Source organism: Drosophila melanogaster, chromosome 2L (assembly GCF_000001215.4).
Source record: "Drosophila melanogaster chromosome 2L".
Lineage (NCBI taxonomy): Eukaryota > Metazoa > Arthropoda > Insecta > Diptera > Drosophilidae > Drosophila > Drosophila melanogaster.
In genome coordinates, this window is record NT_033779.5 from 4,170,265 (window position 1) to 4,189,334 (window position 19,070).

The 19,070-nt window shown below is 41.0% G+C and overlaps 2 protein-coding genes and 2 long non-coding RNA genes across 5 annotated transcripts, besides 2 other annotated features; 2 read left to right on the top strand and 2 right to left on the bottom strand.

Moving 5' to 3' along the window:
• The first annotated feature begins 10,975 nt into the window (after positions 1 to 10,975).
• Positions 10,976 to 11,024: a mobile genetic element.
• A 38-nt stretch (positions 11,025 to 11,062) lies between these two features.
• Positions 11,063 to 13,637: a mobile genetic element.
• Positions 13,638 to 15,003: 1,366 nt separating this feature from the next.
• lncRNA:CR45791 (long non-coding RNA:CR45791) lies at positions 15,004 to 15,829 on the bottom strand. Its single transcript, NR_133067.1, has 2 exons — positions 15,632 to 15,829; positions 15,004 to 15,502 (listed from the first exon to the last, which is right to left on the bottom strand). It is a non-coding gene; the product is annotated as a long non-coding RNA:CR45791 (long non-coding RNA).
• On the top strand, positions 15,137 to 15,923 carry lncRNA:CR44057 (long non-coding RNA:CR44057). Its single transcript, NR_073716.2, has 2 exons — positions 15,137 to 15,393; positions 15,629 to 15,923. It is a non-coding gene; the product is annotated as a long non-coding RNA:CR44057 (long non-coding RNA).
• Positions 15,924 to 15,985: 62 nt separating this feature from the next.
• Tbcc (Tubulin-binding cofactor C) lies at positions 15,986 to 17,529 on the bottom strand. 2 transcript variants are annotated; one of them, NM_164570.2, is made up of 2 exons: positions 17,447 to 17,529; positions 15,986 to 17,235 (listed from the first exon to the last, which is right to left on the bottom strand). In NM_164570.2, the coding sequence occupies exon 2, from the start codon at positions 17,217 to 17,219 to the stop codon at positions 16,152 to 16,154; it is 1,068 nt and encodes a 355-aa protein (NP_722959.1). In that variant the 5' UTR covers positions 17,220 to 17,235; positions 17,447 to 17,529; the 3' UTR covers positions 15,986 to 16,151. The 2 variants fall into 2 exon arrangements, with proteins under 2 accessions (NP_722959.1, NP_722960.1); NM_164571.2 differs by having other exon boundaries at positions 17,303 to 17,529.
• Positions 17,530 to 17,858: 329 nt separating this feature from the next.
• Positions 17,859 to 19,020, top strand: lectin-24Db. Its single transcript, NM_144384.3, has one exon. The coding sequence runs from the start codon at positions 17,884 to 17,886 to the stop codon at positions 18,961 to 18,963; it is 1,080 nt and encodes a 359-aa protein (NP_652641.1). The 5' UTR covers positions 17,859 to 17,883; the 3' UTR covers positions 18,964 to 19,020.
• Positions 19,021 to 19,070: the final 50 nt, after the last annotated feature.

A 19,070-nucleotide genomic window follows, 5' to 3' on the forward strand; every position in this document is an offset into this window, starting at 1 on the left:
GTATATATTATAAACAATTGCTGAAGCCTAGAAACCGACAGGAGCAACAGCAATCTACAAACAAATGCGCAATAAAGTCATTAGAAGTCAAGTGCAGCACTCAGCTGGAAATTGTGCTACGAATTACGATTGTCGTTCGCTGCTTTGAATTCGTTTGGCAGCGCCGTGCAACATATGTTTCGCATGAAATTTCATTAAATAAATACAAAACGAAATGGCAACACATCCAGTGCATTCGCCCAACAATTATGGCAGGTGCAGGGAACTGGGTGTGTTATTTTGCGGCCTTCCGCCGGAAATGGCACACTAAAAATGGTAGAAATCGCAAGGTTGTCAGCTTCAGAACAAACAACCGAAACAGGCAAAAATATATATGTATAGTATGTATGTATGTAGATGGCAAAACCTAGAGGACCTGAAACCATTACAAGCTAATGAGATAAAAATGCAAATGCTAGTTGCTAGCTAGCTAGCGTTGGTCCCGTGGGCGTGGCCACTGGCTATTTGTGTGTGAATGTTGTGGCAAATGACTAAATTTACATAAAACCATTGTGCCGGCCAAACGGCGTGAGAAGCGGTTAACCCACCGAAAACTCTCACCTGTCCAGAAAATTAGCCCATCAGTTGAATGCTTAACCAAGTTAGTACAATCGATTGCAGGTTTAAACTTAAAGTTAAATCTGAAGAGTAATATGTTATATTTATAACTATAAAGCGCTCATTTTCATTTACTTTTCACTGAGTCCAGCATACGAATAATGATGCAACCTGATTTTCCGCTTCATTTAAAATGCAGCATTTTTATTTCCTTTGGCAGCGCCTCTATTTGGTCAATGCGGTCATTTTGGCAAATGTTTGCCAACGACAAGTGGTCATTGTCGTTGTTGGTTAACCCTCGCCCTTCCCCCATCCATTCCCCTCTCCCTTTTCCACCTGCTGCAAATTTAATTCGGTCAAATGAAAAGTGTGAAAATTGTTGAAAGTGGCAATCAAATTTGCATGCCTGTAAATACGCAATTTAAATGAAAATGAGCACTAACTTTTCCCATCCACATTCCCGTTTGTTTTTGTTTTTTTTTTTATGTTTTGTAGCCCAGCTAATTGCTTCTAATGAGCAATCTTAAAAAGATGACACACAAAATAAAAACAACTTTTTCTCGTTTGCTGTTTGTCATGTGTCGGCAAAATGTTGACAATGAAAATGATTATGACTGACTGCATGCTGGCTGTGTGTGTGTTTGCTATATCAAAGCGGAGCTATAGGGGTTAAGGTGGGGGCCACGCGGAGGAATCATCCCGGGTCTAGGGAATGAGCCTTGTCGGCTGCTGTTTGAAATTGCTGCGACGTGTAAATGTCGCTAATGTGCCGAGGACACCTACAACGACAATGGATGAGGAAATATCACTGGAAAAAAATCCTATCTACAAGTTGTATGAATTGTGATTTTTGGTTTGATTCCAAACCAAAGTCTTCACTTAAGTCAGGACTCTGCTAGTTCTTTACTATATAAATATACAATATTTTAAAGTTATATTATGTTTACTCGCTTTTCTTTCAGTGTTTGAGGATGTGCTACTGTTCAGGCGCAGCCAGAAGCATTGGCCATCATGACCAGCTGCAGGTAGCTACCTGGTTTTGGTAAGCTTTTGGCCTTGTCTAAGCCAATGTCAAAAGCGCTGCCGCTGACAGAGAAACAGTGAAGAAGGGGGTGATGGGGCAGGAATGGAAGGGAGGACTATAGTACACAACGGCACACATCGTTGGCCATAAGGTTAAGCTGTTTTCATCACACTCCCACTGAATGAGCCGGCAGCCGGTGCCATCAAAGTCAAAGTGCTGCAAATTAGATTTTTATGTTAATTAAAAAGGTACGCACACATTGGAGCAAACATTTTACCGGGCTACCGAAATACACACAGACGTTTTCCGAACTCGACTCAGTTTGGGCAAATCAATTGGTTGGAAATGATCTTAATTCGCTTAAGAAAATTCACCAGGCAGCAGACAAATCGATGATTGAGTGAGTGATGCACTGAAGATTGAGTCATTGACTGAATCTCAAGAGCCAGTCATCGACTGGTGACTGGCGACAGGTGAAAAGCGAAAGGTGAGCGATTAAGAGACAGAGATTCCCAACAGCTTATCGGGAGATTAACCCTTGAGTGAGCGGAAAACTTCGAGGGAAAACAAATAGTTTCCAGAGAAACGAGGGGAGCGTCTAAGTGGCACATTCATTCTATCAGTCATCTTAGCTTTTAGTATTCATTACACTAGCTAGATTACAATTGAAATACACTTTATGGTGTTTTAATTGGGTCTTAAGCAATAATATTACAAAAATTCTATAAAGTAGAAATTATGAAATTAAATTTCGCAATCCAAAGCAAGAAGAGGCTTTACGCGAGGCAGTTACAATGCTTCCCCCCCCCCCCCCCTATGCACAAGAGAATCAAAGAGTTGTCAACTTGCAAGTCAAACATCCCCGTAATCCAAAGCCACTTGTGAAGTCAAAGTCATTCAAGATATATGCATACTTCATTTCATAAATTACGCTGGCATTAAAAGCGCAGATAGACATTACCGCCCCACCAGGCCGGTAACCACTTACCCACCCACTTGCCCACCCACTTGCCCACCCACTTACCCACCCATTACCAGCTCAAAACGAAGTTCTCAAGGCAATTGATGCGCAACATAAATCTTCGGGCATGTGAAGAGTATTTCCCCCAGTTCCACAAAGTCAACCTGAGTTGGTTGGGCTGGGAAAGCGGGGAAATGTCTGAGAGTTTCGGATTTCAGGAAAAGCAGGGGACCTATCAGTCGCTGCTATTTATCATTTGGGTACTCTTGCCGGTTACTCATTTTTTTTTTTTTTTTGCGGCATTTTCCGTTCGGTGTGAGTTATTGCAATTCTGCAACAATTTTTCTTTCGACTGCCGTTGGCCACTTCAAGACTTTCATATCAAGTTCGGTGCGGCGAGAAAAGGATTTGAAAAGCGGAACGACGGCAGGTGGTTCATCTATATTTACCCCCTCTTCCCATATCCCTTACACTTCGGTAAAAAAAAATGGCCATCATTGGATATGAAAATTTGGTATTAATCATACTCGACATATAGGCAAATTTCTCTTGTCTATTGATTAAAGTAGGTTTTATTCTTACAAGACCGAAACAACACTCAATTTTCTTGCCGTGCACCTGTCACCTCTTTCCACGACTGTTTTGTGATTTTAATGCCGATTGACAAGGAGTAGGATCCTGGGAAAGGGCCCGAGGAACGGAAACTGAGACTGAAGACTGGTTAAGTCAGTGTCAGGCTGTGTTATCCTCGCTGTCCGTCCGTCAGCTCGTCTTGGACGGACAGATGGACGGACGGACGGACGGACAGTGTGTTGGTAATGGACTTGGCACTTTGCAACTGGCCCATTCAAAATGTGTGTGTAAGAAGTTTAAATCGCATCCAGCGGCTGGAGCAGAAGGAGCTGCAGGACCAGGAGAAGCTGAAGGACTGCGATGCTCACACTTGAATAAATACCAAGACGAGCCGGATGACGATGGCGACGCTGTCATTGCAATTGCAAATAAATAAGAAAGCCCGTTGCAAGGATCCGAAGGAATTCAGCAGGATGGGCGACAAAGTTGCCCAGCAGCAAAATGTGGGAGGGTTGGGTTTTAAGTTGCTTGTAATAAAATTGCTCCAAGGACTTGGGAAAAGTGCAAAAATGAAGTGCACAGATGCTTATCAACTCGGTCTCTGCCACCGTCTCCACTCCCAATCCCCTGCCTGCTTTTCTCCAACTGCAATCGCTGCTTTTCCTCAGTCAAGTTGCAGATACTTTTGCTATGATTTAACCGACACCTTCAGTGGGAAAGAATCGTGAAAGGAAGTGCAAGGCAGCCAGATAGAGCAGCCTGTGTGGGTGTCAAAAAATGAGAAATAGCTTTGGACCGACGGCAAAGCTGCACTGCAAGAAAACAGTCGAAGTTTCGATAATGGTAGTAAAGTATCTATCATCCTATTAAGAAATCATCTCGACTAAACTTGGCATTCCTTTTGAATGTTGCCATTGAATAATCTGATTAAAAATGATGGTCAAGCACATTAGCTCATGGATTTTCTCGCTGTATCTTTACCTGCTTTCGTTTTGGGTAAAAAGAAATGCTAAGTAGATCGTCCGTAAGTCGGATGCCCGGAATAGGACAGCAGATAGGGTGTTTTCCACCAGCAACAGTGGGGAGGCTGTGGGCGTGTCAAAGCTCATTACTTGTTGTCATGTTGCGATTACGTTGGCAAAGCTTACTTTACGTAAATGTAATTCATAGCCATGTGGGATGCACAAGGGTACGGGTGTGAATTCAAGGACTTCCCAGGAAGGAACACAGGTATCCAGAAAGTTCGGTGTCATTATGAAGTGTCTGCTCGTGTTCCAAAGGCCCCACACTCGTCCTTCTATCCCGTGTCCTGTGATGTATGGCTGTCATTTCACACATGCGGGAAGCAGCAGTAAGATTGTCTGACTGATTGTGTATGGCTCCGTATCCCTGTCTGTGTGATAAGCCTTTGCTAACTAGCTGCCAGCTCACAGATTTGTAGCAGTTACTAAAAGTTCACTTACGGCAAGAAGTCTCAGCCGGGATAAGAGCGGAAAAATCTCGGGCAAAAAATAGATTGGTACGAAGAAATAAAAACAGGAGTCAATCCATAAGGCAGCCAACTATGTGATTTTCCCCCTTACTAGCTGGCTTGTATTTTCTGTTAGCCAATTGTCGGGCGATGGAAACAATTATTTCCACTCTGTTCTTCTTCATTTGTAAGCCAATAAAAGTACTTGATGTGGGCGGTCTCCCTCTCACACGTTCGCAATTATAGGTTAATTAGCGAACGGAAAAAAAGAGAAAACTTTGGCATTTGGCTTTGATGCCCAGCAGCAAATGAGGTTTAAACGAACCCTTAATAATACTAGCATTTGAAGATTATGTTAATTCCTAAATAAACTTAAACCGTGAAGCCGTATTAAATGAATAAAGTGTTTTAACTTATTCAAAGTGGTATGTACGTAGCACAAAAAAAAACCCAGTTAATTAAGCCCTTTTCCCAAACTTTTGCAACTGATCAGATCGCAAGCTTCGAAAATTTAATATCCCCCAGACGGTATCCATTTGGCTTATCATTCCCCAGTCTTTTTCCTGCACCCACAACATTACCATGTACGGGAAAAAATAAACTTTGCCAAAGCAAAAATTGTTACTAAATGGTTTATGCACACATGGAAGCCAGCTTTGCAACACAAAAAAAATACAAAAAAAAAAGGCCCGAAGAATAAATAACAGAACTGAACCGAGAAAAACAACTAGTTAGGGGTAGGGAAAGTAAATGCAACATGTAATGATTGCAAAAGTTATAAAACGTAAATTAAGTTGAACGAATGAAGAGTTACCGACCAAGCGGCAGCATAATGAAATGAAAATGTAAAGGAAAAAAAAATAATGCTGTGAGGAAAATACAGCCGACACACAGAAGCAGCCAACATGCTGGCAATGTTGTTTTTCCAACTTTTAATGCGAGGGAAGCTGCCACCGCTGCCGCTGCCACCGAGAAAAACTGTTTGGGAAAACTATGAAATTAACTGCTTATTAAGGCCAGCCCGCCAGAGAAGCCTGTGATGGATTCCGTTCCGACTAGAACTACTTCAAGTTGGCGAAGTGAAACTTTCTGCCAAATGGCATGGAAAATGTTACCACAAGCGGCACACAGGCGACGTCGCAGCATCATTAATTATTTTGCTCATTAGCGTGTGTAGGAGACATTACTAACCAGAGAACACCAAGAGCCAACACAAAATAAAAAAAAAAAAAAAACAAAAAATAAAATAAGAAAACTCTTGAAATTTTCGTAGTTAAGGTCTCGGTTTCCTCCTCTAGCATCTCGCTTCTCAGGCATCCTTTTCCTTGTCGTCCTGCGTATCTGTGTCGTGTCAGAAGCAGCAAATGCTGCAAAAAACTGCAATAGAAAATGGCACACAGAATGTAGATGAAACGCTGAATATGTAAAGTGTGTGTGTGCGTACGATGGCAAAGTTTTTGGAGTGCCAATGCCCTGTATATCGATTTTATTGTAGGACTTGGCAGACTATCATAGTCAAGTAAAGTTGAAGTTGCCAAGAAAATAATAATACTATAATAGGTAGGACTTAACTCTTTAGCACAGAAAACCACTAAAGAACTATGCAAAATGTAACTAAAAATTAGAATTAAGACCTTTAGAATTAGAATAAGACCTTGTAACATACATGTGTTCTCACTTTTGGGTATCACCCATTCGAAATCTGCACTATTCAAGTTTGATAAAAGGAATTGCAGACGGCAACAACTAAAGTTGCAGTGGCAGCATCAAGATGTCGTTGCTGTCGTCATCGTTGTCTGTTGCGTCACGTATGGGGGCAACAGCGGGTTAAGGGGTCGCAAAATAAAACTAGGGAAGAGCATTCAAAGTCAAATCTACACAATGGCTTCAAAATGTGTGCTTAAACATTTTATTTATCACGCCAAATGCATGCATGTGTGAGCAGGAAATGGGCGAACGTGTGCGAGTAAGAAAAATATGCGAACTTTCTGCATCACGTTGCGGGTATTCAATGATTTTTCAAACACTTTTCCACGCTTTTCCCCCCTTTCACATTTATCGGAATTGTCTGCAGTTCACACTGAACTCGTGTGTTGGCTTTTCCTTATCTATTTCCCCTTTTGTTTTTCTTCAAAAGAGCTGCATTTTCAAGTTGAAGTCAAGTTCTGAAAGGGGTTGTTCCCTGGTATCTCCTAATGCTGCGATAATACTTTCTTCAACTTTTACTCTTCGCCAGCGTAATTCATCATATGAAGGTATCAAAATAGTTGCCGACTTTTGTTTTTTTTTTTTTTAAATCTAAAAGCGCTGGTTGATTAAAAAAAATAAAAATTATAATATATAACCAATATTCACGTTTCCTGCACGACCTTTATAATCCGGAAGTTATTTCTTCATTTTAATTTCCTTTTACACCCAGAAGCAGGTGGCTTTTCCTTTTCGTACCGTGAAAATCTCAACTACAATTAAATTAAATTCAGCGAACCATTAAACGGGCACATAATCATTGATCTTTTAATCAATTTGGACGGACCAATAAAACAGCGGAGAAATGGGCGAAATGGGCCAAAAGTCATAAAGCACTGTCTATACGTTCATCTATATATACAGAAAGTTCACCTTTCCCTGGTCAGATTAGGGAAACTTTTAAATGGTTTTAATGCCTTTTTTATGGTCGGAAAACCAGATCCCCGTTTAACCTTCACGGCATATGAGTAATGAGAGTTTTAGTGGCCGGGTTTGCTGCATTGATTTTTCATTTTCTACCATTTTTCCTCGAAACTCTACCCTAATTACAGGAGCTGGGTTGTATAGCTGCTTTTGGCCTGTCACAAGATTAGAGGAGGGCAAAGTTTCCATTTCTCTGATTTTTCTCTTTGTGGGCAAAACTTCTTTGCTCTGGAGGCTGTGTTATGACATTGTAAGCGTCCGATAAGCAAATGTCACAGGGTGAGAGCCGAAAAGGGCGGTCAAAAAGGATCGGGGAAGGGTCAAAGTTGCAGTCTGCCATTTGTCATTTAAATTTCTGTGAAAGGACAAGAAAAATAAAAATGGTTGCTCCACCAAAAGAGTGAAAGAGATCCTACACTGAGGAAAAAGATGACAGACTAGGAATATATTATAGATCGGAAAATGTGATGTAAGTATAAATTGCTATTCATTTAAGAATCGAAATATTTATGTAATTTCTTTGAGTGCAGCCAAATTTGCATCTCTGTCTGTAACTCCGCCGACGCCCCTGCAACCTTTCCATCAGTTTCGGTTTTATCTTCGGGACTCGTTTTCAGCTCCTGAAAACGAATAAAAAAAGTTGAAGTGAAAAAGTTAAGCAATTAACAAGCTGATAACTTTTTCGGCCGACTTGCAGCTTTTGCCGCTCGTCTCCTCGTCACAAAAATCCTCTTGACTTTTCTGCCAAATATATACACTCCTATTTTCATGACTTCTCATTTACTGTTTGCATACAATGCGGTGTCATTTTCGAGGTCAACCCTGGAGTCTGCAGACCCTCGGGACCTTCAATGATAAACCCCGAGGGCTAAGAGTTTTATGGCTCCTGGGTCGGCGACTCCGGCGGCATATAAAGCGGCATATCCAGCGTATCCGGTTTTTATGTGCTTATACGGCATAATTGTGGCCCCATAATTGGCCCGACAATTGCGCCGAATGCCAACATAAATGCAAATGGCTCGCTGCCCGCTTAAGTAGGATATCAGACTTCCTTTGTGCGAGTTTGTAAATACATACATACATATATGCGGAAAGATATAACCTTATCGGCCTTTATGCAGCCAGATGTTAAACAATGAAAGTGCAGATGGCTCTGCAGCCCTTAAAATGGGCAATTACAACAGAAACTGGAAAGAATTTAAAAATATACATTTTATTTATGTTCTTGGTATAAAACGAATTTATAAGTCATACTAAGCACATAACTTAATATATCAATGCTTTAAAAACCCCTTTTTTTATAGGGATATACATATTTCTTTGGGAATATACACGCCATTTGACACATTCCCCCAACAGCTAATGCTAATGCACAATTTTCGGGAGTTTATAAACCAGATATGAAGAAGCAGGACGACAAGATAGCGAAGGAGACAGTGGCAAAAAGATGGCCATCTTTATGCTGGGCCAAAAACTGACAGAAATAAAGTGAAGTTGGTCATAAATTTGCTTTTACGCCAAGATGACTTCATAAAGCGACAAATACGCAAAGCATAATGCCGAGTGCAGCCAACCCGAAAGTGGGGATAAGAAGGGGCTAGATGGATGGTGGGGTGGAGGGGGGGTGTCGGTTTTTACTGGATGATGCTAGGGACGCACAGAGGCGCCGCAATGCAGGCAACAAAATTTGTTGTGTTTTGTGTCTGGCCGAGCATTGTCAAGGAAAATGCTGGCAAAATGGGTGGCGAAAAGTCGGGACTGGGTGCAAACGGTTGTCGCCGCTCCCAGACGTCGCTGATTTATAAGCATGGCTCAGACTGCAGCGAAGAAAGCGATCACAGAAAGAAATACTCTTTGTTGCATTGTTCAAAAGTTGCTCAGAAATCTATACAGCATGAGAACTTCTTAGGTTGCATGTAAACAGTATATTATCGCAAGAATGAAAACATTTTGCAGCATACTTTTGGACAGCTTTAATCCCTAAAGTATTGCATACTTTTAGACACCTTTAATCTCCATAGAATTGCATACTTTTATACACCCGTTGACATCCTTTAAGATGCACCCTAATTTTTTTCAGTGCCCCATGTGGCAGGGAAATCAGAGGGAGTTGTTGGTGCCTCGCAGATAAGAGAGATGCAGTCTGGGACTTGATGCTGAAGCCGAAAGCTGAAAACTGAAAGCTGAGGTGCTGCCTCGCGAATTTTTCGATTTTGCATTGCATACTTTTTGGCTGAACGCGTCGCTGCCTGGCATCATTGAATGTTGTGAAGAAGGGGGCGCAAAGAGCTGGGGTACGTCTCGATTTTTTACTTCGAACACAAATATTGAACGTTTACATTACTCGCTGTACCAAAATCCTTGCCCCACTCGAATGCGAATGCTACGCATGAAAGCGTTGCAAGTCAGCAACGCGAACGAAGAGAAATGGCCAAAACGACCAAAGCACAACGAAAATGCCAAGCAGCGGCGAACAGAAATAATAAAAAAATTCGGAGTAAGGGAGCCAGCCAAGAGATAGCAAGGCACTGGGAGAAAATCTTCGAATTGGTAATTAATTGGTTTATATATGGTATCCTTGTCAAGAAAATAGATCAGGAACCGAATTAGAAACTTTGTATACCTTAGTTGGCCTATCTTGTGGCTTAATATCAACTAGAATTTCTCCAAGTACAAGACTGGAGTGCGGAAAGCAAGAACGGAACTGCAAGGCAAAGCGGGAGACGGGTACGTGGAGCCCGAAAAGGACAGGCACAGGGACAGCGAAAGAGACAGCAAGACAGCAGCTTACAAGCGCATTTCGATTATTGTTGATGTAATCATAATTTTTCATTTCCAAAGTAAACGATACCAGCAGCTCCCTGCCGCGCCCGCCTTTCTTTAGCCCCTTTCACCAACGCCGCGTTCGACGCATAAAGAATCGACGTGAATTAAACGAACTTTTCATTTATTTACACGAAAAGCAGGAGAAACGCGTTTAAAACGCGCGCCGCGTCGATGATTTAAGCAAACAAACAGCCAACGTGGAAATTTAAAATGAACGACGGTGCAAATACTCTAAATGGTAATTAGTTGCATATTATATATGAATTATATTATTAATTAACTTAAAGCACCAAATCATCAACATCAAACATATGATAATCAGCCAATCGAGAATTGGTATTGCTTCAATCATAATGCATATTGGGCATTGTTTCAATCATCCATACAGCAGGTGGGAACCCCTATTTACAGGGTAAAATAAAACCCACAACAGTGGGAGGCGGATGCCACACGGTGGGCGGGGCAGGATGACAAGGCCAGGCAGAGATTTTCGGTTTGGATCCGACTGTGGTCGCTGGGGGGGCTGGATTTTGTGGGGGATCTGGGTGTGAATGGGGAGGGACTGCCGGCTGTCTTGCATCATTAATTACAATTTGAGCGGAGATTCGCAGTTCGCGACGGGCGGGGAAAGGAGAAAAACGAGACAAGCTGCGAGGCAAAAAGGCCAGAAGGAGCGTTACATAACCCAATCCTGGACATTTTGCCCAGGAGCCTACCATCCACGTACATATTGAATTTATATATACATATATCGCTCCGACACTCTGTGGCTGTGCTGACATTTTAATTGCACTGCATGACTCCCGTAATTCGCTTAATTAATCAACATTTTTTCGCTTATCAATAGCGGAACAGCTTAAAGCCGGGATTGGAAAAATCGGTTTTTTGAAAATTTGAAAGCTAAATTTGAAAAAGCTTACTTAGCTGCTATGGTAGTATAAATTATCATTTTAGTAGATTTTCCATATATTTATTAGCGTAAGTTTATTAATTACAATAGGGCTTGCGCGGTCTGCACTTAATGAGACGAATAGTAAGTACGTGGCGATGACCGACGCTTCTAATCTTCCAAAATCGACTAACTTAAGTAAAGCAAGAGTTCTTATCTCTAAAGCTTAACAAGTTACAGTTTCTTATAGGTAAAGCTCGATCTATAGATGGGAAAAGCACTTGAGGCTTACGACTATATTTCGGGTGTTTTGTGATTGTGTTAACTCCTCCCCTTCTAAGACGAAGGCTGTCCACAGACTTTTTACAATTGGCAAATCTATTTGAAAGCGGATCTTACGGGTAACATTGGTTGTGCACTAAGTTCCCATACTGCCAACCTGGTACTGCGTTAAACCATCGAAGGGAAGGCAGCTCTGCGTGTCTGGATGATCCGAGAAGTTCGTAAATGCTGCTGATTCTCCATGTCATGGGTTCGCAACAAGGTTCTGGAGATGATCGTAGCGAACTTGGAAAAAATCTTTATTGTAACCGTCGACTTGTTGACGACGATGATGCTGATGTTGGTTGAACTAGTTGACCATCAAAACGTATGTGTTGAACGCACTCTGGTTGGCGTCTGATGGCAGATATTATTCAGTTCGTCGTTTCAGTACCCAGGCGCAGAAATAGTTGCCGCATCTTTACGTCTTTAGCAGATACTACGTTGATAGATCTTAATTCCCTCTTCTACTCTTCTCATCTACTTAAGAGGTAGTTACAGTTTTAATACTAAAGTTTTGACAATAATTAAGTATAACAATTATAATTTTATAATAAAGTTCATTCAGATATTTTTGATATTAAAGTATGTAGTAAAACGCTTATTGATTGCAAGTATTGATTTTCCTATTTAGTTGAACAGAATCAGGAAAGGGTATTGATAACATTAGTGTTTTATTTTTTTTTTTAATCGGGAATTTGAAATCTAATTAGAGTGAGTGCGCTATACTGTTATTATGCCGTTTTGGTAATGCATTTATTTTCTATGGTAGTTTCAGGAAATATTTGTGGTTGCGTGGACTTTAAGTTTTCAAATCATTCGGGTCTAGCATTTCATCACATACCTTTAAAATTTTCTAAAGAGGATGAAGCGGAAATAATACAAAATGTTTAAAGATTAAATAAGAAGGATTTGACAAATATTTAATTGAAAAATGTTTGCAAACTCTTTTACTAGTGTTCAGATTTCACGTTTGTATTTTGCTAACTTGGCGATGGTCACAAAAGGAAAAGAAATACTAAACCTAGCGTAGATTATCTTTATGAACGACCCTCCCTTTTATGAGGACCGTTGTCCCGAGGTCTGCTTCGATTAGTTCTTCCCTATACCGTGGGGTTAGTTTATTTCCCAAGCGATTGTTTTGTTTTACCATGACGGTTTCTCCCACCTCAAAGGTTCTGTCTCGTCTTGTTACATTTTCTCTTCTTAGCTGTTTTTTAAAAGAAGCCAATACTGTATTCGCTGGACCTTTTATTTTATTTCGCATAATACCAAGAGCTTGGTAAAATGTTGAACTTCCCTCGTAATCTTTGAAAACTTTAAAAGCGACATGAGCCGCTTTTCTCCACGACACATATGTTTCACTTTTGCCATCAAAATCTGGCAGAGATTTAATTATATCTAGAGGCTCGCTACAGACAACACCTGGTCTAATTTCAGCATCTACATAAGTTTCCACCTCTGGGGTGTTCACTGTTAATTTCCCGATTCGCTCATTCATCTCCTGCAATTGCTTTTCAAATGATTGTTTTTGGACTGCGAGCGCACCGGCAACAGCACTCTCTACGATCGCTTTTAACTGAGCTTCAAATTCCATTTCGCTAGTTGTCTTTGTTTTTGACCACCAATTATCTGATGACCTATTATTTTTTTCTGCACTGTTTTGCCTACTTGCCTGGTGCGCTGACCATTTATTTAAGCTTGACACTAGGTTGTCCAAAAGGTTATCACTGTCACTCATGTATTTTTATTATCAATACTCTTTGCATAGGTTATAATATAATAATAATAATAATATTTCCAATTCGTTCAACAAGCGTTATACTTACAATATAATAATAGTGATTAACAAACAATTTTAAGGTAGATGGTCTTAGTAATTAATATTATACTTTATGTAATCACGAAACTTTTATTTCTTAGGTTAGAGTTAATTAGCCAAAGCCGCTGGTTTTGTCTCCGGATCCTCCTTTTGTTATTTATTTATAATTATTCAGTTATCGTAGGTTTTTATATCCGTTTGGGCGCCAATTATCATTTTAGTAGATTTTCCATATATTTATTAGCGTAAGTTTATTAATTACAATAGGGCTTGCGCGGTCTGCACTTAATGAGACGAATAGTAAGTACGTGGCGATGACCGACGCTTCTAATCTTCCAAAATCGACTAACTTAAGTAAAGCAAGAGTTCTTATCTCTAAAGCTTAACAAGTTACAGTTTCTTATAGGTAAAGCTCGATCTATAGATGGGAAAAGCACTTGAGGCTTACGACTATATTTCGGGTGTTTTGTGATTGTGTTAACTTATACATGGCGTATGAGTGATATTTGGCTGAATTGATCAATCGCTGTTATTCCTACCTAGAAATCACACTTTGGGCCAACACATTAAGGCCGCTTAACTAAATGCGTAAATTAGCATCGTTGGCCACATCAGCTGAGCCATAAAATCCGCACACAAAGGCATTTGCGGATTGCATGTGGGTCACCGTGGGCATAGAGCGAAGGAGCCAGGACGAAGGTAGCGCGGCTCGGTGATTTTGCAGTAATTGAAACCATCAAAGTGTGAGAGAGTCAGGCAATTACAGGCACTGCGATAATATTAATGTGGGGGCGGTCACCGTTGTTGGGTCCTCGGTCTTATCGCAAATGCGGCGAATATTATCTGCGATAATGAGAAAACTAATTGTGAGCTATGCAAATGTGGCACCACCAGATGCACCTGTCCGTATTGTGAGCACACATGCATACTGTATGTGTGTATGTGTGTGTGTGTGTGTGTGTGTGCGGCCGGAATTACCAACACAGTTCAAGTGTGAAAGCAATTAGATTTGATAGTGTATCGGCTTCATTTAAATAAACGGATATTGCAGTCGCTGGCAATCGCCAAAGACGATAAGATAGAAGAAATAATCAGAATCTTCAAGTTTGAAAGACACATTAAAATATTTTATATTTTTAATATAATATATGTTTAGTTTAAGAAGTGATCCTATTTCCCATAGCCTGCCAACATAAAACGCACCATTTGATATTCAAACGTTATTATGTTGAAAATGAAACTAAACCTTGGTAAGACTCGAGTGGAAATTACAGGTGAATAGCAGGTGAGTGCGAATCATGTGCACTTGACATGAACTGACAGCAAATTGATGCAATTTCGTCACATTATCGACAATTCATTTGCAATTAGATTGGAACAATTTCTGTTTGTGTATTGCTTATGGTATTGAAATGGTAAATAAGTTGTTAAAATGTATTGGAAATAATAGATACAGTACATAACATTTCAATACGGGTACATACCTCTTAATCCTTTCATTCGGAATTTTAAAATGATTTATCCATGCCACTTTAAATTATATTTGTATTTTATATCACCACACCATTTAAATTTGATTAAACTTATATCACTCCAATATCACTACACTTAAAAAAATAAATAAAAAAAGCAAAGCAAAAGTCGTTGCTATATTATACACCGTAATTATGTGATTTGTGTATTTATATACTCATTTTCCTTACATTTATTTACTTGTAGCTTACTTGTAGTAAGCTCCCAATATGCACTATTCCTCATCGTGAATTCACATTGAATGAAAGCGAAGTTTAATGAGATATTGAAGATCAACCAAGAGATAAGCCGAAAATCTGCGCACTTTCGCGTTTTTCTTTACTTCACTTGCTGATCTTCCGTTGTTTCGCACTCTGGTATTTGTGCATCTGTTATTCTCCTTGCTTCACACCGTTTTTGTCACTATCCTCAATTGTGACAGCTCATTACCTGCTCTCAATTTGGCTCTCCCCCCTTCCCCCTTCCAATCTAACAGCATCACCGTTACTTGTGTAACTCGCAGTTCAATTACCTCGCTAATACGAGTTGTCTCTTCCGATGATTCCTCCGCCTTCATGAGCTATAGCCACATACATACATATATACCACACATGTACTTATTTGCGGAGATGCATCCCCTTCTTCACCGCTTGTAACTCGAATTCGTTAATTATTTTGACAGTCGGCCATGTTGACAGCCGCAAAAGTCAACGGGATGAGAGAAATGGTGAGTGAATGGGGGAAGAGTAAAATAGCTTAACAGTTAAGAGATGACGAAGAACAGATACTCTAACTTAAAATTGCGTATAAGTTTTGAAGTTGACAGTTCGAAAAAACTAAAATAAACAAAAATAAATTATTAATATCAATTTAGTTTTGCATCAAATCAGAAAACGCAATGAAAAGCATATGTACATACGAATTTGCTTTTCTAAAGTATTTCTTTACTTTTGCATTTTCAGAACAAACCTGATGTGTAAGTGGAGTGACCCGATCAATGTGCAGGCAATGGCTTGAGAGGTTCTGTTGTGGCCACATGAAACTTGCATGAGGCGCCGTCTTCCGCCCATTCCGGAATGTGTGTGGCAGCCACAGCCATTTTGGCCAACCACTGATTATGCCACATCCGAATTGGACATGTCAAATTAGCCACGACATAAACAAGAACAGATACATATGTACATACGCATGTACATATGTACATATGTTATCGAAGAAGTCAAACTTTAACTCACCCACTCCAAAATGATTACTGCTGAGATACTGAAAAAAATTTTGACAATGATTTGGAGTCCCTTAATATACAAGAGACTATTTTTGTTTTTTACATAATGGTTATTTAATCAACACGCTTATAGCTAATTACACAGATCGAGGATTAGATTTTGGGCCTGTAACTGAGGGCCGCAGCAGCATTTCCCAGAGCAGCCAACCGAGGATGATGCCGTAGGCTAGCCAACCGAGGAGCAGCCGCCGATGCCGCCACTAAATGATGGATATGTCCTTGACATCCTGCTTAAGTTCGCTGTTATGGTTATTGGCAATAAAGTCGCGCCTTAAGGCGTTCCAATTCGGATCGGGATAATCCTTGAGGAGGCTCCAGTTCGGCGAGGGGACATCCGGCGAAAGCCAGTTAAAATCGGCCACATCCGTATAGTTGTTCTGTGCCTTATTCAGTCCAGAAGCTAGGTAGTCGGCCTCCAGTTTGGAATAATCGTAGTTGTACTCTCCGATCTCAATACTCTTGCAATCCTCGATTATTGCGCGGCAGGTGACATGCATGTATATGCGAATGGACCGGGAGGAGTGCAACCTCAACTGCTGGCAGGCAATGGAGAGGGTGCAATCCTCGAGATTCTCGGCGAAGAAGGAGCGTGCGATGGGGCCGCATAGCAGCGTGCATTTGGAGGCCCTGGAAACCTGCACAGAACCGGGATGACCCTGCAGTTCAACCAAACAGTGGTTCAGTTTCGATATTGTGATGTCCTGGCCATTGACTTTAGCGGAATCCAGGACTATATGCTCGTTCGTTCGATTGGCAATCGTCCACGTGAAATTGGAGCCTAGTTTTTCTGGGACTTTACTGAGTTTCGCGTCGACTATATCCTTATTTGGAGGGACTTTTGGCTTTGTGACGGTCTTTTTGCCACTGAAACCAAACTTTTTCTTGGGCAACAGGCGCTGGCGGGTTTCATCACTGACGGCGGTCAGGGTGTTAAGGATATTCTGACAGGATTTGATCTTGAAGTCGGGCAGAAACATGGTGGATGCGGTGAGATATCGCTGCAGATCCTGGATCTCCACAGTTATGTCGGCGAAGTTTCTGGCCAAATCGGTTGGCTGGCCATCGCCGCACTGCACATCCTTTAATCGCTGCTCTATATCCATGGTTTTTTGGCTGAAAGTCTGGTAGAAGTAGTCAACGCCCTCGTTCTGCACTGTTTCCTTGGAACGCAGCTCCGATTTCACATCCAAATAGTTTTGCCTGTCCTTGTTTCTTTTGTTCAAACGCTCGAGGATTTGATCCTTGCGATTTTCCGCGTCGCCTTCCATGATTTTCGGTATCAATCTATAACGAAATATCTGGTTAAAAATCAATTTCTAGGGCATAACTTCTATTTGGCCGTATGAATCACAGTTGTTGTTGTTTTTCTTGCCAAGTTGCGCAGCTGCAGAGAAATGCATGGAAAACGCGGCTTTCTTACTGGGCACGTATCATATGCGCAGTGATTGTAGTTCAAATTAAGAGAAATTATATTATTTTTATTCTGTTTATTAACCTTTTGTTTAATTTTCTTATTATTTTGTGCAGCTGCTCACAATAACAAATGTTGCCTAATCGTTGTGAGTGTCAACAGTTATGTACTAAAAAAGACCAAACAACATTACCGTTTAATGCGCACGGTGAATGGCAACGGCGGCAAGAAGAAGAATACGCGCCAGGGAAATTTTAGATTTGAATTTTTTATAGGAGAAATGCGATAATATTAATTATGAACTCTTGTAAGCAGCGTAAGAAACTTAATACAATCAAACATCTCGCCGAACACAAAGCACATTGAATGTCGCCCACAGAAGCGATAAATTCTTGATAAATGCAAAAACGGAATTAAATTTAAATTATGGGTCTTATCTTTTTTGCTCTGTAGAACCTTTTACATAAAATGCGGATCAGTACGTTTTATTTCTGCGCTTGCAGTGGTTGTGCGATATCAAAATGTTTAGGCTTGAAAAATGTATTGTGTACTTACTTGTTGCCTGCAATCTGGTTGAATCACGAGCGGAATCCACAGAAAATTCCCGATCCGTGTGCCTTCTGAAAGATCCGCCAAATCAGTGCGGAGAATTCTGCCTTTCGGTGCTCCAACCGCTATTGGATCACATTGTAAAGCACCAGGAGCAATGGAACACCTCCGAGGCCCTCTGGCTGAACGAAACCCAGGGCAAATTGGACAGGATACAGACCCAGCTGGCGGCACAAGCGCTATCCTTGGAGGAATCAGCGCAGAAGGTTCCAGGAGACATCAAGGATAGACTGGACCGAATGGAACATCTTCAGACGACACTGCAGGAGTCTCTAAAGAAAATGCCAGCTGAACTCGATGCGAGGCTAATGAAAATGGAAAATCAGCAAAAGACATTGGGCGACCAGTTGGAAAATCAAATCAATCTCACCAAGGAATCTCAGCAGGATCAGTTGGAAGCCCTAAAGAACGCCATGCCGATAAATTTCGAAATGCGGCTGGCTCAGATTGAAGAACAGCAGAAGTTACTTCAGGAAACTCTAAAGAAGATCCCAGAGGATTTTGAACGGAAATTGCAAAAGTTGGAGCAGAATCAGAAGGATGAGCTGACCAAGCTGGGAGCTCAGCAGTCCGCCAACCAAGTCACACTCAAGGAAATTTATACCAAGGTCTTCTGGCCGAAATTTGAGCGAATCGGCTCTAGACTCTTCTACATAAATCACAAGGATGCCTACGACTGGCAATCCGCTGTAGACTTCTGTCGTGACATGGGTGGCTATATAGCCGCCATCAAGGATCAAGAGGAGCTGGACGCCATTTCAGCGAGACTGGACGACAAGAGCTACTGGCTGGGCATAAACGACTTGCAAAGCAGTAACACCTACGTATCCGTGGCATCCGGCAGGGAAGTTGAATTCCTCAATTGGAATGCGGGCGAACCCAATCACGGCAATGAAGATGAGAACTGTGTGGAGCTGATTAGGAGCAAAATGAACGATGATCCGTGCCACAGAAAGAAGCATGTTATTTGTCAAACCGACAAAGAAGTTTAAATGAAAACACTGTCTTTGCATATTCGAAATAAATAAAAGATACAGATACTAAAAACTATTCCCAAACTGTCGTAGAAAGTTGATTTCTCTTTGCGGCGCTCTTTTAC